At 43.4% G+C, this 20,851-nt stretch overlaps 1 protein-coding gene across 2 annotated transcripts in view; it reads left to right on the forward strand.

The window, feature by feature from the left end:
- Positions 1–20,851, forward strand: part of TBC1D12 (TBC1 domain family member 12) — a 70,349-nt gene that overhangs the window by 33,597 nt on the left and 15,901 nt on the right. For both annotated transcript variants that reach the window (XM_053308170.1, XM_053308169.1), the window contains 5 exons: positions 3,644–3,759; positions 15,530–15,612; positions 18,517–18,634; positions 19,567–19,673; positions 20,380–20,460. In XM_053308170.1, coding sequence (XP_053164145.1) covers positions 3,644–3,759; positions 15,530–15,612; positions 18,517–18,634; positions 19,567–19,673; positions 20,380–20,460 — 505 coding nt within the window. The remainder of the gene's footprint in view (positions 1–3,643; positions 3,760–15,529; positions 15,613–18,516; positions 18,635–19,566; positions 19,674–20,379; positions 20,461–20,851) is intronic.

Consider the following 20,851-nt stretch of genomic DNA (forward strand, 5'->3'; position numbering starts at 1 on the left):
TGATGCTATAAACCAGCTGAACTAATAAACATTAATATCTTCTGAGCATTGGCTGGTATTATGATTAAAAGACAAATCACAAGTTACTGTTATATAAGCTGAAACCTTTACATTGGCTATGTACACACTGGTCAATTGCAAAGCATTCAAAAGGTCTTTCTTTCAGTTTCAGTCACATGTACACAAAATGAACAAGGAGCTTATGTTCAGGCTCATATTGGCCTCTATGCGTTCTAGTACTGACATGGAAACAATTTTCAAAATAGCATTCTTAATTGATTTTCTTTCTTGCCGACAGTAGCAAGTTGAAGAAATTGCTGTGTTTGAGGTACCTGTCTCGGCCTTGGCGCACCTACTTAAGAGTGCTTTAGCCAAGGCTGTGTGCAGTTGGCAACTGCACTGGCTGAAGAGTTTAGCATCCTGATCATTTGGGTGGTTGCTTCAAAAAGCAGGCTTCTAGTTTCTCTGACTGTAAAGACAACCTTGAATTTTAATGGGCAGTACCTGGTAAAATCTTAGAAACCAGGGTGAGGCTGAGCAGGGCAGGGTGGGGCTTCATTGCACTCCACAGCTCCTTCTCTTATCTGTGCTTATCAGGTAAATTTGAGTAGGATAAGCATACAGAACTTATGCAAGGTGCAGAATTTGGATTACCTTGACTCAGGACTTTTAGCAGTGTCTAGAATATAAAGCTGCATGGGCCTCGTTGACGAACATGAAACTCCCACACCAAACCACAAAAGATAGAAACATGCCTTGTTTCACAGGTAGGTTCCTGTTCTCACCCAGACTACCAAGAAAAAGAAAAAGAAAACCCTGAAAAAACTCATTACATTCCCAGAAAATGGGGGGAAACACTCTCATTGGAAAAGCTGGGTAGGGTTAGAGTTAGCATGGACATTGGGCTGAGTTAGGGGTTCAAACAAACTTTGGCAGACTTTTCAGGTACTCTAACACACCAAATCTGGACTTTATGGTACAGGTCTCCTGCTTGTAAACTGTAAGCCATTTTACTGATATAATATATACAGCTTTGCTATAGCTAATAAAGCTGGCAACCTGTGTGCAGCTTGTCGATATGTCTCGGGGATTCCCAGAGCTTGTTGACTAGAATTCCCATAATGCCCAGCCAAAGGCCATTGCAGTTAGGCATTATGGGAATAGTTGTCAACATCTGGGACTCCCTGTTGCAGGGAACAGTGCCACTGATCCCTCAGTTTCTCTTTTCTCATGGCCCCCAATTTGAATAAAATTTTTTATTTGATTTGAATAAAATAAAGTATTAGAAGGATTTAACATATTCTCTGAATAGATGCTTTCATATCCTGTTTAACTTTGTGAAATGTCTGAGCTTTTACTTGCTGTTCCTAGATCTGGGGACTATGGCTATGACTTATGGCTTTAAGAGTTTCTGTTTCAGTGCAGCATTGCTGCTTTGCTGTCTCAGGACTGCACAACTTTGGCCTTGCAGCTGTTGGACTACAACTCCCATAATCATCCCTGGTGGCCGCTGTGGGGATGATGGGAGTTGTAGTCCAACAAAAGCTGGAGGGCCAAAGTTGTGCAGCCCTGCTACTGATAATGTATTAAAATTGAGAATGTAGGGTTGTATCCTTAATTCCTGCGAAGCACTGCTCCACCATCAGAAAAAGTTCGTGCATGAGCTTAACTCTTCGGAGCTTCTGACAACAAAATAGCACTCCAGAAAAGTCTTTTTAAATTTGAGATGCAAGAGTTCATAAAACAGTCTTATGTGGTGCTTGCTCCAAACAGGCTTAGTAGAATAAGTCCTTTCCAAGTGTTCTGAGATTAGGGTGCTCTGTAAACCCAAAATATGTAAATTATCCTTCTGCTTATTGTGTTAGACTGAGAAATCTTCATTGTGTTTGCTATAAACGGAATTAACCTTGTATCTAAAATAGGAAAGAGACAGTAATGACTTGTGTAGTAAGCATTTGAAAGATGGTTCATTGTGTGGATCTTTCCATTTATGCAGTAACTATCCTAGTATCTTCTCTAAAGCAACAGCAGTGGTGTGGCTTAACACCAAGTGCTGCAGTTCCTATATCATTGTCACTGCAGAATGCAGGGAACCTCTCGTCCAGCTAGCTGGCAAATAGCAACTCATAAATTTGGACCCACGATGACATTCCATGAATGGATGAGTTTAATGAAGTATTCTCTGCTTGTTCCAGGACTAATTCACAGCATTTTTTTTCTTGAGCGGGAGAGAGACCACTCATCCTGCAGAGACTTTCTTTTGAGTCCCTGCATACTGGCAGGTCACAGAATATGTCCAAAATACTGTAGTAACTAAGTAATTCTGAAAACGTGTAAAAAGATGGCACTAAAGTTTAATAATGTTGTAAAGTACTCATTTTCTGTTAACCCTCTTATGGCATTTTGGCAAAACAATAACTTTATTTCTGAATAAATAGGGCAAAGCATACCTTGGATTTTTATAGTTTGCGTTTCAGAGTTGAATGGGGTTTCTCCATTCTTACTGTTCTTAAAAAGAACAGAGGAAATGTTCATGAGACAATTTGTGTACTTTCTTTACACTTCTGGGGATATCTGTGTGGTCCTTAGAAAAACTTGAGCTTACTACGACATCATTGGAATACAATTGCTAGAAATACCTTGTCAAACTGTGGTTTTGACCCACTGATGGGGACTCCCAATAACCTCATTTTTAGCCTGCTTTCAGAAAGGAAGGCTTATACATTGTGTCCATGGATAACCCTAACCAACTTATAACATCATATTGTCCCCTAGCACATAAACTTGTGTTTTACAGTCCAGTACAAATAAATGTACAGAACATGGGAATGGTCCTAGAGATCCTAACAGGAGTACTGAAACAAGATGGTGGCCACTTAATTAGCACCACCTCTTTAGAACTCAGTTTTAGTTTGTCAGACTTTTTGGGTACTTTAACACACCAAATCTGGACTTTATGGTACGGGACTCATGCAAGTACCATGAGTACTCATGCAAGTACCAAACGTGTGGTACTTGGGAGAGTGCCTTTGGGCAGCATGATGGATAATACTGTAAGATTTGCTATGTTGAAAGAAGTGGAAAGTGGGATCTATTTGTTCTGCATTTTGTTTATACATTCAGCTAGACGGTGTGTATGGGTGAGCTTAAAATTATTTTTTGTAACTGCTAAGGAAGCACCAAAGTTGATCAGTCACTTGACTGATGGTAAGGTTGAAATGACAGCAGTCACTTGAATTTGATAACATACTTAGATCCTTTTATATGTCTGGACATTACAATGTTTCTGGCAATAAAAACCCTAAACTCAGCATCTCTTTCAATAAGTGTGTGTGTTCCCTTCAGAGGGGTGTCTGTTTGTGAGTGCGAGTTCCTTCAGGTTTGGTTTCGTAGATGCCCTAAATTAATTTTATTGCTTTAGCTTATGTTGATCCCAAGTGTATGGCACATGCACGTACAATTCTAAATGGAACATTTCTCACACTTGAATCTCATAAACTAGCACTCCATGGTTGCTAACACTATTTAGTTGAAGGTGACATTACACAGATGACCCATCTTGTAGCTGAACTGATAGGAGGCTGAACTACACAGTTCATCATAGTCACAGATACACTTTAATATACCATTCAATTTTGTTCAGGAATATGAAGCGCGAACAGGAAAAGTATGTAAACTTGCACCCCAAGCAACAAGACGAAGGCACTTTGAATTTGAGCCACTTTCAACTACTGCTCTTATCCTGGAAGATCGACCATCGTAAGTTGTGATTGATTATTTTAAAAGCAGAGTGCCAGTTTAGTGTGTAAATGCAAGCAACAGAACATGGTAGCTCAATTTCCAAACAAGTTATATTTTGTTTTTAACAAATGGAGGGTACACCCCCCTCCCATTTTATTTATCGCTTTATCTATCCTATGTTTATACTGCCTAGAATGTACAAAATAGGCAGTTTATTTTGGCTAATAGGAAAACTTTAAGACTTATGATGGACAGAGATATGAAATGGAAAGGATGGATTTTTAGCTTGTATTAAACGTCATACCTGATTTTTTAAATATGCATAGACATTTCCATCTCTGACATGGCAAATAAAATTTGAACATCTCGGTAGGGATCCATGGTCTCTCACAACAGGGTCTTCTGCACCTGTGCAGGAGTCCTCAGAAGAATCTATAGCTCAGTTTAGGCACTCACTGGACCTTTGAGGCATAGTGATATCACAGCCTACAAAGCTGGCTGTAGAACATCTCCCTCTTCAGTTCCTTATTGTCTGCTGCTCACGTTGCCTCAGGAAGGATGTGTTCCTGTTTTTCCTTGTTCTTGTAAGATTGTGGTTTTATTTTTGTCTTTCTGACTGACTACAGACTCTAGACTATTCTTTTTGTGTTTTGGACTGATTTTTGACTGATTTGTGTTTTTTGCTTGGATTTCTGACCACGGACTATTTCTGGACTTTGCTTAGTTTTCACCTTCAGCTTAGGCATCTTACTTCTGACTTCTTGGCTTACTCTGGACTGGTTTGGGGACTTAACTATGTTTAATTCTAAGGATTTTAAATGCTGTGCTACTTGTAAGGGCATGATGCCCTCTTCTGATGGGCATTCTGATTGCCTCATCTGCTTGGGTGACTCACACAATACCAGTGCTTGTGAAGTGTGTGTGTCAATGGGAAATTTGCCTCAAGGTTTACTTGTATGAGAATATTCTCTGGCCAGGAATGCCAAGACTGAATCCTCCATCCCTGCCGAAAACCACGGCGCCTGGCCTGTCGGCACCTTCAGCATCAGCCTCGATGACTTTAGCACCGTCAGTTTCGGATTCATCTGCCTTAAAGAAGCCTCAGGAAAGAGGGCAAGAGCGATCACATAAACATAAGCATGATCGCCATTGCTCCATGTTGGGAGAGCCCCGCAAGAAATGGGAGAGAGATCCTCCTTCTGCGACCTCGACCATGATGGCCTCGGTGCCAGTTAGGTCGCAATTGACGCTGGGCACCAAAGGGACTTTATAGTCACCTCATTCCTTGTCTTCGAAGACTGTCCCGACATCAACACCGAGAACTTTGTCAGCTTCAACATCTTCAGAACCTCCGACATCGATCGCACCGGCTCGATGTCAAGAACTTCAGCGTCAACTCTACATTCGGTGCCGAGACATTCATCATCATCAGAAGTTCCGACCTCGACACCGTCGACGCCAGTGACTTCGACTCCGATTACCACTACAGTCCATCGAATGTCACCTGTTGGTTTGGTGGCGCCATATTCTATTGTGTTATCTCAAACTTGGACTCCTACACATTTACCTCCTCAACGTTCACCAGTTGTACCTTTTTTAGTCCTGTTTTGCAAGCACTACTCTGTGAAGAACTAGAGCACCTTCTGGGATCCACGAGCCTGACTCACACTACTTTTAAGGGTTTTCTGTTGTCACAAGGGCTTGATGAGGATGAGCCACAGTCGCCTGTACAAATTCCTAAGATACCAACAGGTGGTCTCTCTACCTCCACACCAAGGTGCCCTTCGGTTTTGCCCTGGAGGGAGAGGTTCCACTTCTCTGTCTCCCATGTTCCTATTTATCCCCCCTGACTATAATAGCTCTCCGGGGGCCTTCGATTCACCGCGTCTCAGAGCTAGGGAATGCCTTCGTTCCCATTCCATGTATAATTCACCTGTCTTGCCTTGTGATTTTCCTGAATGCAGACTTTGGAAAATGATGCGTCTCAGAGGGGATATACCCAGACCCCTTGGATGTGCAACCTGCTCACCCTTTCAGGAGGCCGGCTATACCACCTGCACCTTCATGGTCTGCCACACGACTGTCTATGGCTTCTCCACCCACACCAGTCCTGCCAGTGTCACCTACTTCTGAACCTCCAGAACAGCCTTACCCACCTACTCTTCTGGTGGCCCTGATCCTGTACACCCTGCATCCCCTTCTGTGCCTGCATCACCTGCTTTTCCTTTACAGCCTATGTTAAGGGACCCTGTTCCAGAGGACCCTGATTCTGATGGGGAGTCCTCGTACCCCTCTGATCCAGACTCTGATGTTACTGATGTGCCACTGAACACTTTTCCTGATGACTCTGTGGGGACTCAACCATCAAACTCTCCTTCTGAGGAAACTAAATTTTATTGGGTGGAAATTCAAGAGATGGCGAGGGCTTTGGGCCTGGAGGTTGTTCTTCCTGAATATACTGTTTCAGACCCTGTACACAGCTACCTGGCTACCACATCTGTAACATATCCTACCGTGCTACCAGTGCTCCCTTCCCTGGTGGCTGCTTGGTCAACTCCAGTGGCTTATATTCTTCCTTGCAAAAAGAACCTGTATCTGGTCCAAGAAGCTTCCTGCCCTTTTCAAACATCCAGTGCCAAATTCTCTAGCAGTGGACTGCACACTGCAAACCAAGTCTGCTTGAAAACATTCAGCCCCTGTAGATAAGGAAACTGGACTCCATGGCACAGAGATTTTACTCTTCTAGATGCCTCTCTCTCAGACTACTTGGCCTGCATGGCCAAATACCAACAAACATTATGGGATGGCTTGAAAGATGAGGCTACTGCCCTACCTGAGGCTTGTAAGATCAGGTTCCTATCTACTCTGTCTAATTCAGCAGACCTGACTTAGGCAGCTGTCATTGCCTACCTTAGCATTCAAGGTGACTCTGTTTTTCCATACCTGGATGACTGGCTTCTTACAGCAAAAGAAAGGTCTACTCTACTGTTCAACCTAAAGTTTACTCTCTCCTGGCAGATCTGGGGTTCAGTGTCAATCAGAAGAAATCCATCTTGACCCCCCCAGCGTGCCATTCAGTACATTGGGGCAACCTTGGATGCCAAGGAGAGAAGTGCATACTTATCTGTAGAGTGCATCCAGGCCATTTCTTCCATGGTTATAGCTTTCCAGGCAGCTCCCCAACAACAGGCTCAATCCATACAACACCTGCTGGGTCTTATGGCCTTGTGCACCACAACTGTGGTGGATGCATGCTTACAGATTCAGAGACTGAAGCTCTGGCTGCTTTCTGTCCTTCGACTGAACCTAGACAATCGGGACAAATGGTTAGTCATTCCAGAGAATGTTTTGCAAGACCTACTCTAGTGGTCCCTGCCTGATTCCCTTTCACAAAGGGTATCTTTTCAAGAACTGAACCCTATGATATCAGTAACAACTGATGCTTCCATGCAGGGTTGTGGTGCTCTCTGTGGTTCCCTCCGGGCAAGGGGCCTTTGGAAATCCCAGCAACAGGAGTTCCATATTAATTTTTTAGAGCTCTTGGCAGTGTTCCTTGCTTTCAAGGCCTTCCTACCAATTCTCCAGGGCCAAGTGGTTCAGGTTAACATCAACAATACCACAGCTATTGCCTACTTAAATAAATAACCAGGGAGGCACTGTATCTAAGTCCCTGAATAACCTTGCATTGCAGTTATGGGAATGGTGCCTGATATTTGACATCCTCCCCATGGCAATACATATTAAGGGAGAGGAGAACATATTGTCTGACTCCCTTAGTTGGGACCTCTCCTTTTCTACTCTCCATGAATGGGAATTAAATGACTCTGTTCTGTCAGACGTGTTTGACTCTTGGGGTGTCCCTACTATTGACTGACCTGCCACTGCACAAAATGCAAAGTGTTCTCTGTTCTGTTCTAGGGCGGACATCAGGCCGAACTCCCTGGGAGTTGCCTTTCATCTGCAATGGAAGGACAGAACATTATACTTCCCCCCCCTCCCACTTCCACTAATGTCCATAGTGGTGGGGAAGATACTACAAGAACGCACACAGTGCATCCTGGTCTGCCCCTGGTGGCCCAGGCAGCCCTGGTTCCCGGCTCTCCTCCAGCTATGCAAGTGTACTTACCTTAGCCTTCCTCAATGGGACCATCTCACGAGGGACAGGGATCTAATCCTACACCATGTCCATCAGACCCTCTCACTAACAGCATCGAGGCTAAACTTTTAGACGAGGTCCTAATAAATGAGAGAAAGGCCTCTACAAGATGGGACTATAGGTGCAAATGGAAGTGTTTCACGTCCTATATGTCTACTAAAAGTTTTAATCCTCTCCAAGCTTCAATCTGCCAAATACTCCTCCACTTTGGCTCTCTCAAGTGTTTGGGTGTCTCAAACTCTTCCCTCGAGGTTCACCTTTCTGTCATCTCTGCTCGCCACCTGGGCTGGGATGGCAAGTTGGTTTTTGTTCACCCTGATTACAAACATTTTTTGAAAAGGATTAACAACCTGTACCCGCTGGTGTGAGCACCGGTTGAGCCTTGGAGCCTCTCCCTTGTTCTGTCCACACTCACGGAGGCCCCCTTTGAACTGCTGTTTGTCTCCCATGAAGCTGCTATGCTTAGACTGCCTTCCTGGTGGTCATCACATCTGAGAGATGTGTAAGTGAACTCATTGCTCGAAGGGCTGACTCACCATATGCTAAAATTTACCCAGATAAGGTGGTCCTGCATCTGGATCCTGCATTTTGCCCAAAGATCATGTCAGACTTTCATATCAACCAGGACATAATACTACCTACGTTTTTCTGTAATCCATCTTCACCTCTGAAACATTCTAGGCATGCCATAGATGTCCGCAGATGTCTCCTTTATTTCCTAGATCGAACAAATGTCTTCTAACAAAATCTTCATCTCCTTCGCAGGAGCTAGTAAATGTTTCGCCATTTCTAGACAAAGATTGTCAAACTGGCTAGTACAACTGATGTTCCTTTATATCCTTTGCAAGGCATTCAGCTGCCCACATGCCGGACATCAGTATGAAGGACATTTGCAGGGCCGCTACCTGATCCTCAGAGCTGTCCTTTGTCAGTTACTACACTGTGGACTTGCGTTTTGCTGCAGAGGCCAATTTTGGTCAGGGGGTCTTGAAAGTACTGTAACCACTAGCACCCACCTCCTTCTTACGGGAGCTAGTTACTCACCCAGTTGTGAGAGACCATGGATCCCTACAGAGATAAACAGGTTGCTTACCTGTAACTTATGACTTCTGTGGGGATCCATGGTCACTCACAACACCCTCCCGGCTGTTCCTTCTGCTAGCTTAACATACAGTGTTCACTTACCTGTGCTGCTGTAGATTGTCTGCTGTTTTCTCTATCTCTCAGCGTTGTCGTCAGTCACTTTGCAGCGACCGATTCAGGAACCGAAGAGGGAGGTGCTCTACAGTTGGCTTTGTAGGCTCCGACATCACTATGCCTTAAAAGGCCAGTGAGTGCCTAAATGGCACTACAGATTCTTCCGTGGGACTCCTGCGCTGGTGCAGAAGACCCAGTTGTGAGTGACCATGGATCCCCACAGAGATCATAAGTTACAGGTAAGCAATCTGTTTTTCTTTCTTAGCAAGAACTGCTGTAAGTGCTACCTTAATTTGTGCATAGCTTTGGGTGTTGAAAATATTACCAAACCACACACTTATAATATATTAACTGTTTTACTCCAATAATTGCTTTGAACAAAAAACACCATTGAGACCATGTCCTGATTGTAGAGGAGTTACCGAAAAGTATCTATCATGGAGAAAGCTAAAATTGAATTCCTTATATCTTTTGAAACCCAGAAAACCTCCAGAAACCATTATTGAGCTGGATTCAGATGATGTAACAAATGATTTGGTGGTTCATGAACAAGTGACAAAGCAGCAGTGAATCAGTGAACACTCCCTCCCCTCCCCTCCTCGTGTACCTAAATAGAAAGTAGAAATGGTGCATAAATCATACTTTGTGATTCGATTTGAGCTCAAATCAAATCTCAAAATAGTTAAATAGATTTGTTGAAACAGTGACCATTGCCAGCTGTTTCAGCGAATCAACTCAAATTGATTTGAGTGATTCATCCATAAGAAACAATGGAGAACTGAATCATCCTATTGTTCCCCATGGGTTAGATCCTAAGGATACCAAAGTGGGTCGAGTGATAGGTAGCACGCATCACACCATACCACCCAACCTACTTTGGTGCTCCTAGAACCTACACATAGAGAACAATGGGGTGTTTTGAGTTCCCCATTGTTCCCTATGGCTGAATCAAGCAAAGTGTACAAACTTTGTAACCCTGCCTTGAAAAGCACTGCAAAACAGAAACACAAAGTCCTCCCAACACCGAATATCACATTTTGCCAAACACACAGTCTAGAAATGGCCAAAACAGAATCACTGACCCGGAATCCAGTGCCTATGCTGCAGTAAAATCATTGGCACAAGTTCTCTCACATACAATTTTAACTTCAGCATTGCAACAGCTGCCACAGCAGAACCCTTAGCAGCCAGCAAGCATAACGATAAACTCAACTAGAATGTTTTCAGCCACGTTTTGACTGAGTACACCTTACAATGCAGATTGCAGAGCAGACCACCAGAGCAGTGTGTGAAGCACAAGTTACTCTCAAGGCCAGACATGGATCTCATCACAGCAGTCACCAAGAAATATTACACACAGGCACATAGAGCTGAGCTGCCACTGTCCATTTCTTGCCACAACACCATTTTACAAACAGACCAAGCTACAACTCAAGGATGGCAGGCAGGACTGCCTTTGTCATTCTGAGATCCAGCAAAATCATATAGTTAACAGCAAGCAATAGCACAGCAAGCATATTGAAAATGATAAAATCAAACCTTCCTTCCTCCCATCCTGCCTGCCACAGGAGAACAGAGAATCATGGCCTGATGGACTAATGGTCTGGCAAGAAACAACGCTTGTATTCTTATCATGAGAAGAAGTCTTTTGTCTTCTCTTCTCCTCCGACATACATCTCCGGCTGCCTGTGTCGGGATAACAGTATGGCTTCAGATTGGTGCTGAGCCCTGGCTGACAGCCTGACACATGGGTCAGGGCACCAGTCCATCATTGGCCATGGCCATGGTGTGTGTCTGTGTGTCAGCAGCACTAGTGGGCAGAGTGTGACATGTGAGTTTGGGGTTGGCCAGGATGGGGTGAGCTGCCAGTGGTTTTGCAGTGGGTAGGGATGACCCAGAGCCACTCACTCTCCATGGCCAGCTCGGGATAGTTCAGCAGCAGGAGGTTGGCCTTCCAGATGATCAGCCACACTGCCACGTTAGCACCCATGCATGTGTGATGGGGTATCACCATACCCCCAGCCATGGAGAACACCCTCTTGCTCTGGATGCTGGTTGGCCGGCACGACAGGAACCAAAAGGGAACTGTTGCCAAGTCTGGCCACACTTGGCGATGCATTACCAAAATTGGATCAGTTCTGTCTTGTGGCCTGCCACCGGCTCCTGCAGGTACTACAGCACACACTGTTCAGCTTTGCTGCAGAGCTTGGTGGGCTCCTCCCATACCCCTGGCAATTCACGAAGTAACCCCTCCATGAACCACCAGGAGGAACATGGAGGCAGAACTGCTGGCTCACTTGGCCCTGCCAGAGACATCATGCTCCTGGACTGTGATGCTGCTGCTAGGGGTGAAATGCACAGCACTTGGTTACTCCCCAGCCTCTTCTCCTCTGTTTGCTTAACCTCTGCAACCAGGCAGGCAGCTGGTCAGGGGGCGACAGCTTTGCCCTTCAACCTTGGGTCACATAGGTAGGACAAAACATGCATTGCTGATGCACCTGAGGGTTTGCTGAGCTGACCTGACCCTCCAAGGCAATTGCTTCCCCAGTGGTCAGCATTGTCTGGAGCTTACCCATTGTCTTCTCGAGGAGAAGAGTAGTGGGCAAAGCCTGTCTCAGCATTGCTGTTTCGGCACACAAGCCGTTCAAGGCAACAAAGAATGGCTTAAGTGCCAAGACAACTTTGGAAAGGAGTTCCCAGTCCTGGTTGGATAGGTCGCACACTTCTAAGCCACACCTCCTTGCCAGGGCATCGATGGTTGTTTCTTGCTCCTGCAACGAGAGGTGGAGCTCCACAGGGTCAGAACATACTGAGGGATCAGGTGTTCAGGTAGGTAGAGTTCAAGCTGCCTCTCCCTGAGCATTTGCTTATCCTGCTGCTATTTTGCTGCTGTCTTCCAGAAGAACAGCTATGGCAGCAGCAGGATTATGCCCAGCACCTGTATTGGGGGATGTCTTGCCTGGTCACAGCCCCAGAGGGGCCAAGCATATCCCCCACAACCAGGTTTAGACTGTGCACCACACAACAGATGGTCACAAATTGATCCTGCTCGGCTGCCTTAGGTTAGCATTATTGTCAGGTTTGGCTGCCTGGACAGCCATTCCCCCATCTCACCAGGTGATCCATGACCACCGTCAGGTCATCTGCCATGTGGTCAGTGTCCAGCATCTCCACATGCAGCACAGCCCACCGGTGCTTTGCTGCATGGGAGGGGCTGGTAGGAGAGAACATCCCCCCCACCCTATTTTACTTCAGCTGCCACAAGCAGTTGCACTTTGGGACCAAACTCCCCTGGAAAGGAGAACCTTGGCACAACATAGTGTGGGGTTAACTTGAGAGGTAGGCCCCTCTCGCCACCACCCACCATGACTAGCAGCATCACCCTTCCCTCTGCCTGCCACTCTGCTTCACACCTTCCTAGACATCTAGGAGTTTTTTTTTAAATTTAAGCCCTAACTCTGATGGGGGTGGGGAGAAGAAGTGTCCTGGGGGTGGTTGCTTCTTTTTATGTTTGTGTGTGTGTGCACGTGTGTGTGCGTGTGCGCGTGCACCACAGCAGTGCTATCTATAGCACTGTGGTACACACATAGAAGCTCAAAAAATCAAATCCCCACAATAAAGAAGGTTTTGGCGGGGAGGTGAGTTGGGTTTTTTTTGAGGGGACCAAGCAAAAATGGGACAACTCTAAGGGAAGGCAAAGGGCAAGGGATTACTGTTGGCTCTCTAACCCAAACCCACCTCTTGTCTCCTGTCCTATGGCCGTTCTAGTAGCTAATCCCTCCCTTCCCCAAACTAGGTCCCCTTTAAAGAACTCTTAAGTTCTATAACCTGACCAAGGCAGGGCGGGGGGCAGTGTTGTCTCACCTCTTGGCGTCTTCTGCAGGGGGCTTCCAGCATCTTCAGCTGGAGTCTGCCAGTCATTGTTCTCATAACTAGTCTTGGGCCGAGCAGACACCAGGACTCAACAGCTGAGAGGCTAGGTAGCCATCAGTCAGTCAGGCACTCACCCACCCAAATCATCAAAACAAAATAAAACACCCCCAACAGACACACACACAAAGGGGGAAATTGACAGAGCCTAGCAGGCTGGGCACCAGTCAGAACACATCAGCCTACAACAACCCAAGGACACAGCAGCAGCAAAGGTGCAGTTTGGGGCTGCAAAAGAAAAAATAAGCACAGTGCCCTTTATTAAAGCCATTGGGGTTAACTTTTTGCTACAAGCAAGAAGAAGAAATGCACAGAAGGCGGAGGGGGGACTTCAAAGCAGCACGCAGTTAAAGCCACTGGGCGCTGCTGGTACAACTTAAAAAAAATTAGGGGGGGCAGGAATCAGCATAGCATTCCAGTTATTGAAGCCACTGGGGGCTGGCTACAAGCAATAATAAGGTTTAAAAAAGATTCCAAGCAGCAGACAGTTAAAGCCACTAGGGGCTGGTGGTATAATTTTAAAAAATAGAAAACAAAAATAAAAGCAGTCGGCACTGTAAATTAAAAGGATTTTTTATCCTTCCCTGCTCCCTCCCCCCAGCCAATGGGGACACAGTTGCTCCTCACAGCACTTGATTTGAATGATAAGCTTACCAAGTAGCAAGGAGATCTCAATCCATTCGGAAGCCAATGCCAGTAAATTGATCAGCAAGGGAAAAACCAGCCCTCCAAAATGGCACTCATCACTCAAATCGATTTGAGCTTGGATTGGGACTGATTTGAACTCTAATCAGGCCCTTTATTTTTGTGGTGATTTGATTCAAGTTCAAATCACTTGAATCACCCAATTCAAGCTTGTATGGATTCAACTCCATTGGATTTGCACATCTCTAATAGAAAGCTTTCTGGTTTGTTAAGCTACAGTTTACTGTGATATCCAAACTAGATAATCGTGTTTTTAAGTTATCTCTATAAACTAGGATGTTAAACCATGTTTTGACTTCCTGATTTGTAGGGAGCACTTAAAGTCACAGTTTCCTTGTTCAGATACCTGATTAAACTGGTTAAACAAATCAAGCAGCTTTTAACTTGGCTGGATGTATGATGCTTTGAGGGCATGGGCTTGTTGCTTCTACCTTGTTTATGATTCAGGCCTTGATTACTCTTTAAACATTGTGGCATCTGGTTTTACTGATGCTATAAAATTTCACCAAACACTTTTAGCATCAATACATAAGTTACTAGTGTCAATACACAAGCTATGTTCCATATTGAAAGCAGTTTGTAGATGAAGATGCTACTGAAGAATACAGTAAATTCTAAATAAACTGGTGGAAATTTTCTATGAATTTTTCCAAAATTTTATTTATTTTATTTAACATTTTTGTACCACCTAAAACTTGTGTCTCTGGGTGTTTACAACAAAGCAAAATAAATAACAGAAAAAGTTAAAACATTACAATTAAAAAATTTTAAAACAGTATTTTAAAATTAATGTTAAAACTATGAAAACATATTTAATTAAAAGCCTGGGTGAACAGATGTGTCTTTAAAGACTTTTAAAAAGTTGTCAGTGATGGTGAGGCTCTTATTTCAGTAGGGAGCACATTCCAAAGCCAAGGGCAACCTCATATAGAATGCATTTTAGCAATCCAGTCTGGAGGTTACCAGCATATGTACCACTGTTCTGAGGTCGTTTATCTCAAATGGATGCAGCTGGCGTATCAGTCAAAGCTGATAGAAGGCACTTTACTAAATAGTTGCTGACAACCAAACTAAACTATTTATGAGTATTCTAATTGAAATCAGTGGGACAAGTTAGTTGTGGCTAGCTTGTCCATTAATTTCACTTGGATTGCTTATGAGCTATTCTGGAAAATCCAAGAAACGTTTTCAGTAAACCCACATCTCTGGTTAAACAGCATGAAGCTAATACTGATTTGTTAATTATTTTTATTCTCCATTTCAGTTTGAAGGATTCCAAGGCAGCTAACAAAAGTTAAACCCATTTAATTAAAACAAATACCTAGCAAAGTATGAAGTCCTTGGGAAGAGAGTTCTCTGTTGGGGTGTGGCCACTCCAATTGCCATATGCATGACCTCAGAAGGTGGGAGCACCCAGAGAAGAGCCTCCTAGAAAATCTTAAATATGTGGGGTTCATGTGGAAGCAGACGATATTTTAGTTATCCTGGTTCTAAGCTGTACTGCGTAGGGCTTTTCAAGTTAACAGCTAGAAACTTCTTGGTACTTAAATTGTACGGAGAAACAAATTGGAATGGTTTGAGTGTAAATTGATTATTCTGTAACTTGTATTGGTCCACCAGTTCCCTTGTTTATAACTTATGTACTATCTGAGAAGTTAGGCTTCCATTTCTCCTTCTGTAGCTATGATAGCCAGTAGGTCTCAGAAGACTTGTTTGAGATATGAGTGGTACAAGCACTATTTGCATAGGAAAGAAGACGTTTAATCTGTTCAACTACCTCTGTACTCATATTTTTTTCAGGAATCTTCCTGCCAAATCTGTAGAAGAGGCTTTACGTCACAAACAAGAATATGATGAAATGGTCGCAGAAGCAAAAAAGAGAGGTATGATAGTCTCAGTGTTAAAGCAGTATTGTCTCTCTCTCTGTGTGTAATACATATATGGAGGGGGACGGGGAGTGTGTGTTTGTGTCCGAGCGATGTTTTTGGCAGATGTTAAAAAAGATGAAAGAAAGGGAAGTGGAGGTAAAATCAAGCCTTTTTCAAAGTACTATTATAACTTTAACATTTCATTGCATTGTTTTCCTGTGTAATGAAAAGGAAACTGAGGAATTGAAAACATTAACTTTCAGAGTTGCTTAATGCATCAGTTTGTACTTGGGACTCTGATGTCAAGTACAGCCATTCATTAACACTGTTTTTTATCCTGTCAGAAAAAATCGAAGCAGTAGCCTGCTTGTTCGTATTTTTGTAAGGAAAAGCCACACGAGTCATTCATAAATGGCACTTTTCAAGTGTATTTTGTTCTCTGGAACTGGGTATGAGGCAGTCTCTGGATGTAGAAATCTGGTTGCACGCTTTGTCTTAATCTTCAGCAACTTAGAATAGCATTTATTGAATTCTATCCTCAGGCTGGAAACAGTTGTGTCACAGTCCTCAAGACTTGTTTACAGACTGAAGGGCTATATCTTACAAAGGATGTGTGTGCTTGCTTCTGAATGCCTTTTGAGCCCTAGGACCGCCTTGGCACTCTTGTTGTTCCCATCCCCCCACCCCCACCCCGGTTCGGCTTCAGAGTTCAACATATTGCAATGCACTCTACTTGGGGCTGCCTTTGTACGTAGTTCGGAAATTTCAGTTAGTTCAAAATGCGGCAGCCAGGTTGGTCTCTGGGGCAACCCGGGGAGACAATATTATGCCTGTTTTGAAACTGTTGCACAGGCTGCCGATATGTTTCCAGGCAAAATACACAGTGCTGGTTCTTACCTTTAAAGCTCTGAACAACTTAGGTCCGGGTTACCTTAGAGAGCCTTCTTCTGCACGATCCCCACCGCACGTTAAGGTCATCTGAGGAGGTCCGTCTTCAGTTACCACCAACACGTCTGCTGGCAACTCAGAGGTGGGCCTTCTCTGTAGCTGTTCCTGGGCTGTGGAATACACTCCTGGCAGAAATCTGTAATCTGATTTCATTATTGGCCTTCAGGAGAGCCCTAACATGGGGAGAGGGGAGGTTAGCATCACCTCTACTCTCTTCTCCTCCCTGCCTTGGTCTGCTGTGCCTTAGCTCACAGGGCTGCTCAATCAAGAATAGTTATCCCTCGCTTGTTGCCGGCCCTCATTATTGGCCAGGTTATTGGCATGTGTCGCAGAATGTATGGCCACCTCCAAAAGAACCACGAAGCTTGTGACTCTGCCTCCTCCATCGTCCCTTCTTACAGGGACTGACTTCCCTTCCTGATGCTGGCACACACGTGCCTAAGCCATCTGTTGGGGACAATGAAAACGGAGCTCTCGGCCACAGGTGCACTCGACTGGCTGTCGAGGTAAGCTCCATCTCCTCCTTTCCTGTCATCCCCCTACAATGCCCAAAGTTGGTACGTTGAATGCATATCTGGATACTGAATGGCTTCAGGACTCCTCTGTGAAGACAAACCAGTTATGGTAGTTGTAAATTCCATAACTATGTGTATGCTATGCATACCTTTATTACACCCTTGCAAAGAAATTTCTTGAACTTCAGTGGAATAATCTTTCAAAGGAATCCTTCTTCTTCTTTTTTTAAAAAAAGTCATTTTTGAATCCTGCTTCTAATAGCTGGCTAGCTAGTTGACAATTTATCTTAAAGAGGGCCTGCTCAGTAAGATTGATTCTCCACCCCCACCGCACAGCTAGCACTCTGTATAGGAAAAAGTATGAAGACCACATGTAGGTTGCCAGGTATGGCAACCATGATAACTGCGACCAGCCATGTATTGTGATAGGTTAAATGTTTGAGGGTATCAGTTTTCAGTTCCAGACAGCAGAAATAGGTTTACTGAGCCTGGTTAGGTTTGATGGGTCACAAGTTGTACAGGCTAGCCCTATGTTGAAGTCCCACCTACGTACAAATTACACATTTGAAACAGGTCTAAGACTGAGTGCACAGCAGTTTCCATGAAGTAACACTGTCACCTGTGGGGTGGGGTTAGGGATCAGAACTGAAGACTAAAAAGGATTGTAGCTATTATGTTTCACCATAGATCTATATGAACTTGTGTTTCAGACTGCAGGTTTTTGCAAGTGTTGTGAATGTGTTCATTTGTGGGAGAAAGAATGCAGTTAAATGCATTTTAATGCAGTTTAAAAATACATCTATCTTGTCTCAGATAGTTTCTGATTCCTTTAATTGGAATCAGAAACTTAAATCTGCTGCTGCTAAACCACTAGCTTAAAAAATACTTGAAATCAGCTATGATTAAAGGACTCTGCTCTATGAGATTTAATTAAATCATTCAATAACATTTAATGTGAGCTGACTTACAATGTTCTGAAGGCTTCAAGCAGTCTATTATGAAGCTATTCTTCAATAGCTTTTTCAGAGGTAGAGTGCTCTAAATTTAGCAAATTAGAGCACTATACTAAATCCTGTGAGTGCACAAGAAATTCCAGGCATTTGGGAAACAAGCCAGCACTTCTCACATCTGTGTGTGTAAGATTAAAATTAGGAAACATTTATGACTTACTGGGAAAGAGGAAAAACAGTTACTGTATAATTAGTGTATGTGGAGGGTAGGGGAGGTTGTAGTAGCAACCCAGCATTTCTTTTGGCAGATAATCTATGCAGCTGTGAGATGTGAGATTTGCAAATGACTTAGATTTTTGGGACCTATTCTCTATAAATTATCTAATGCTTTACTGCCCAGAACCTCTGGATGGGGCGGTTTATAAATGTAATAAATAAATAAAAAATAAATACTGAATAAAATGCTTTTAAAAATCATTTAACATTTGAAATTCTGGGTTTAACAGAAATTAAGGAAGCACACAGAAGGAAGAAGATAATGAAAGAGCGCTTCAAACAAGAGGAGAGTATTGCTAGTGCTATGGTGATTTGGCTCAATGAAATACTGCCGAACTGGGAGAGCATGTAAGTGCAGAGTACTTGATACAGACTTACATCCTCCAGTGCATGTTTTCCTTTCTGTGAATGTTTTGGGGCCTGTCTAGATTTAGAGTTGCTTTCTCTGGCATCGATTAATACTGTTCAGAAAGTACCAGAAGGTATTTGTTAGCATTTTGTTAAAAATAAAAATATCCTGTGAACAGTGGGCTACTAGAATCTAGGGGCTACTAGTTTTCCTAGGCATGGTATTCTAGGAATCCATGAGGCTGTGTCAGGATTAATAGGAAGCTCAGCCATCAATTCCACAAAGTGCCTTTGCTTCCATAAGGGAAGATGCTAGGTATTTTTTAACCACATGGAAACCTAGCTGGCAAAAGTTTAACAATGGCTCTGGTTGACCAGAGAGACTCTCCAGGGTTAGAGGAAAAGAATAGACCAGGGGTGCCTTTGATGGATGATCAGGAAGTTCAAGGGCAATGTTTTTAATACTGTTGAGCCTGACACTGGCCAAACCTCTTGAAGCCAATACAACTATCATTTGATTGAGCTGGGTGCATAACCACATTATTGTGTCAAAAGGAAGCCTGTTGCAAGAAGTAATTGTGGAAACCTAGATCTAGTCAAGCCAATGTATAGTCAAATAGTCTGATAGCAACACTGAGTAACTGGATCAGTCTCTTATGGCAGTTTCATAAACACTGCAATCTCCACTCGTTTACCTCTTGAAGCATATAAGATTTTCACCAGACTTAAGCCTAGTTCAGACCCCAAGGCAGAGCTGTTTGTAATATAAACTGGTGGATTTGTGTGGATAGTGTACATCTACTGTGATGTTGGCAGTATTTTTCAAGGAGACAAGCTCTAGACTTTAGCTCCTAAATAAACTTATTTTGTTAAAACTAGAATGCTTGGGCGCTCAAAATATCTACTCCTCTCCTCCCCTCCCACCCATTTAGGCGTTCTACAAGGAGAGTTCGAGAATTGTGGTGGCAAGGGTTACCTCCAAGTGTTCGTGGAAAAGTTTGGAGCCTTGCTGTAGGAAATGAACTGAATATTACTCCTGGTATGTGTTATAGCATGCAAACGTGATCTAAGGAAAGTGGTGGTCTCTAACTCTGCATGCTTCAACTAGTTTCAGCTTGGTTTCAGTGACACAGATAAATTGCCTTATTGAATTTCCTTTCAGTTGAGAGAACACTTATACTACAGAATTTCACTACAAAAACAACACTTGTTTTACTTCTAAGAAGCAAGAAGAAATTGTGTTTAATACCACTTTTTTGAATGAGCCATTCTTAAAAATAAACAAAACCCACAACTAACTTTATGAAGTTGTCAGAGTCTGAGATGTCAAAAAGCTAAAGTTTGTTGGATAGCAGATTTGCTGACCCAAGGATTTTGTTTAAGAACTTTGATATTTATATGTAAATTATGACCTAGTTTTTAATGAAGAGAGAACTTGGTAAGAAGTTCCATTTCTTTAAGTAAAAATGTTTGCTCTAACAGCTGGAATAATATAAATTGTGGTGATTCATTATATCTGCTGTTTGCATACATTCAGTGCAATATGGTACATTCTAGAATTTTGTGAGTATGTAAATACAAGCACCAATTTATCGCCTCCTAACGCTCCACCCCAACCCATTGTGCATTATTATTCCTGGAGCATGTGTATATAAAGGCCAACCTCATTGTGGACTCTGTGTAGATCTGTGTTCAGTATGTTCTCTGTAAACCTAACTTCTGTCTACAATTTGTATGTTTTGCAGAACTCTATGAAATCTTCTTATCAAGAGCCAAGGAACGATGGAAGAGTTTTGGGGAGACAGGTGCTGAGAATGATATAGAAGGTACGTTGGCATGATACTAATTGCTGTTCATAAAAGCGCTGTACTAGAAAGAGCCGTGTTCAGAAATGCCATCTCCCTGAACTTCATACCACTTAACAGAGGATGAAGTGGGGAGTAGAGCTGGTGGTGGCAAGCATGTTTTGTCCTCTTTGCTAAGCAGGAGCTGCCCTGGTTTGCATTTGAATGGGAGATTACATGTGTGAGCACTGTAAGATATTCCCCTTGGAGGACAGGACTACTCTGGGAAGAGCATCTGTATGCAGAAGGTTTCTAGTTCTCCAAGACAGAGACTCTGCCCACAACCTTGGAGAAGCCGCTGCAAGGCCATATAGATAATACTGAGCTAGATGGACCAATGGTCTGACAGTAGAAGGCAGCTTCTTATGTTCCT

The sequence above is a fragment of the Hemicordylus capensis genome, chromosome 3 (genome assembly GCF_027244095.1).
Source record: "Hemicordylus capensis ecotype Gifberg chromosome 3, rHemCap1.1.pri, whole genome shotgun sequence".
Classification (NCBI taxonomy): Eukaryota; Metazoa; Chordata; class Lepidosauria; order Squamata; family Cordylidae; genus Hemicordylus; species Hemicordylus capensis.